This window comes from Guillardia theta (genome assembly GCF_000315625.1).
Source record: "Guillardia theta CCMP2712 unplaced genomic scaffold GUITHscaffold_60, whole genome shotgun sequence".
Taxonomy (NCBI): Eukaryota; class Cryptophyceae; order Pyrenomonadales; family Geminigeraceae; genus Guillardia; species Guillardia theta.
In genome coordinates, this window is record NW_005434614.1 from 304,576 (window position 1) to 306,371 (window position 1,796).

General features: G+C 56.8%; 2 protein-coding genes across 2 annotated transcripts in view; one reads left to right on the plus strand and one right to left on the minus strand.

Annotated features, from left to right (window-relative positions):
- Window positions 1-373, plus strand: part of GUITHDRAFT_142073 (hypothetical protein) — a gene marked incomplete at both ends in the record, with an annotated part of 3,301 nt that extends 2,928 nt beyond the window's left edge. The window contains one exon of the mRNA XM_005828305.1: window positions 224-373. Within this exon, the coding sequence (XP_005828362.1) occupies window positions 224-373 (150 nt within the window). The remainder of the gene's footprint in view (window positions 1-223) is intronic.
- A 493-nt stretch (window positions 374-866) lies between these two features.
- Window positions 867-1,796, minus strand: part of GUITHDRAFT_142074 (hypothetical protein) — a gene marked incomplete at both ends in the record, with an annotated part of 1,105 nt that continues 175 nt past the window's right edge. Inside the window, 2 exons of the mRNA XM_005828306.1 lie at window positions 867-947; window positions 1,187-1,678. Of these exons, the coding sequence (XP_005828363.1) occupies window positions 867-947; window positions 1,187-1,678 (573 nt within the window). The remainder of the gene's footprint in view (window positions 948-1,186; window positions 1,679-1,796) is intronic.

Here is a 1,796-nt window from a genome sequence, read left to right on the forward strand (position 1 = left end):
GCATGAAACTTTCATCGCCGGCGCCTTGATCACCAACACGAAGCTGACGAGGTTGAGCCAAGACTTGGATGCTACAACTACTGACATCTCTCATCCCCTCTCCTCTCCTGTTGTCTCCTCCTCCCTCTCCTCCTCTTCTTCCCCCCATCCCCTCTCTCCCTCTCCCCCCCACTCTCTGTCATTCTCTTCCCTCGCACTTTCTCCTTCCTCTCTCAGCGTCAAGGACTGCTGCGAAGCATGCTCCCGCCTCAAGGACTGCAAGGCGTTCGTGTGGATCGTGACTTCGAGCGAGTGCTGGACCAAGTCAAACATCCGAGAAATGAGCAAGAGGAGGCTTGTTTTCTCTGCCATCCGCTCAGACCCCGCGTCGTGACGTCTTGAATGTAAAGATAGAGAGTTGTCTACATGAATGATAGTGGAAACATGAGATGTCTTGTAAAGATAGTCGCTAAGAGAGTTCTTGTGCCGATAGTCGCTACATCAGATGTCTTATAACAATGGAGCATTATCCTTCACCAGGATGGTGAAGGATAAAAAGAGGAGGCAGAATTGCAAGGAGGAGAGACGGAAATATGAAAGATAGGACAAGATAAGGGAAGAGAGGAGAGGAGAGGAGAGGCGAAGAGAGGTGAGGAGAGGAGAAGACGAACAATCATGATATGTTTGCTTTTGCTTGTTCGGTCGAATCAGAGGAGAGGGAGATTTACTAGCAGGTGGAGTAGAACCTGAGGGTCCAGGAAGGAAGCAGAAAAGGCGCAGAATGACGGGAAACAAGCAAACCAGAGCAAAAGGTGAGAGAAAGAGGGGAAGAAAAGAGAGTAGAAGGGGAGAAGAGCTGGTGCTCGCAGGAAAGACAGTGACGAATATCAGCTGGTACTCGCAGGAAAGAAGCGAGCAGCAGGAATGGGAGCTCCGGCAATGAAGTCAAGAGTCGCTCGGACAGCTGCCTGCCGGCCCGACGGACGTCAGAGGAAATCATCATCATCTCCTCTTCCTCCTCCTCCTCCTTCTCCTCCTTCTCCTGCTCCTCCCTTCCCTTTAGCAACCTCTCCTCCCCTTCATCCCTTCTCTGCAATCCCCCTCCTCTCCTCTCTCGCTTCCCTTCCCCCTCCCGCCTGTCCTCTCCCCTTCCCCTCTACCTTCTCCCTTCCTCCCCCTCTCCTCTCATCCACTTCCGCCCCCTCACCGGATGCTGAGTGATGTAATTGTGAGGGGCCGTCAGCACCAGGTGAGCATGCGCGCTGTGCCGCAACCTCGTTTCCTCTACCGTGATCACGCCGTCGTTGGGGCCCTGTAGGAGCGGATTGATCGCCCCGCAGTCTCCCGCTATGATGAGCGTCCTGCAGTAGCTCGGGAGGTTGCCGAACGACCAGTCGCCCCTCCCTTCCTCCACCGCCTGCAGCTCCCGGCCGGCCTTGTGTCCCAGGAGGCTGTCGGAGAGGGAGGAGGCAGCCTGGTTGATCGCCAAGTCCCACACGCTCTTCACGTCCTCCTTGGGTCTCAGGAGCCGTGCGAGGGAGGAGCCTTGGTTGGGAGGAGCGATCATGACGCAGCGCAGCTCCTTGCTCGCTAGCAGCAGCGAGTCTTCGAGTCTCCTCCAGCCCTCGCATCGCATCGCCGCTCTGATCAGGATGGCGCCGAAGGAATGCGAGACGAGCGCAAAACTTCTTCCAGCTTGCTGCGCAGAGGCAGGAGGATTCAGGAAGAAGCAGGGGAGGAGGGAGGGGGGAGGAGGGAGGGAGGGAGGGAGGGAGGGAGGGAGGGAGGGAGGGAGGGAGGGAGGGAGGGAGGAAGGT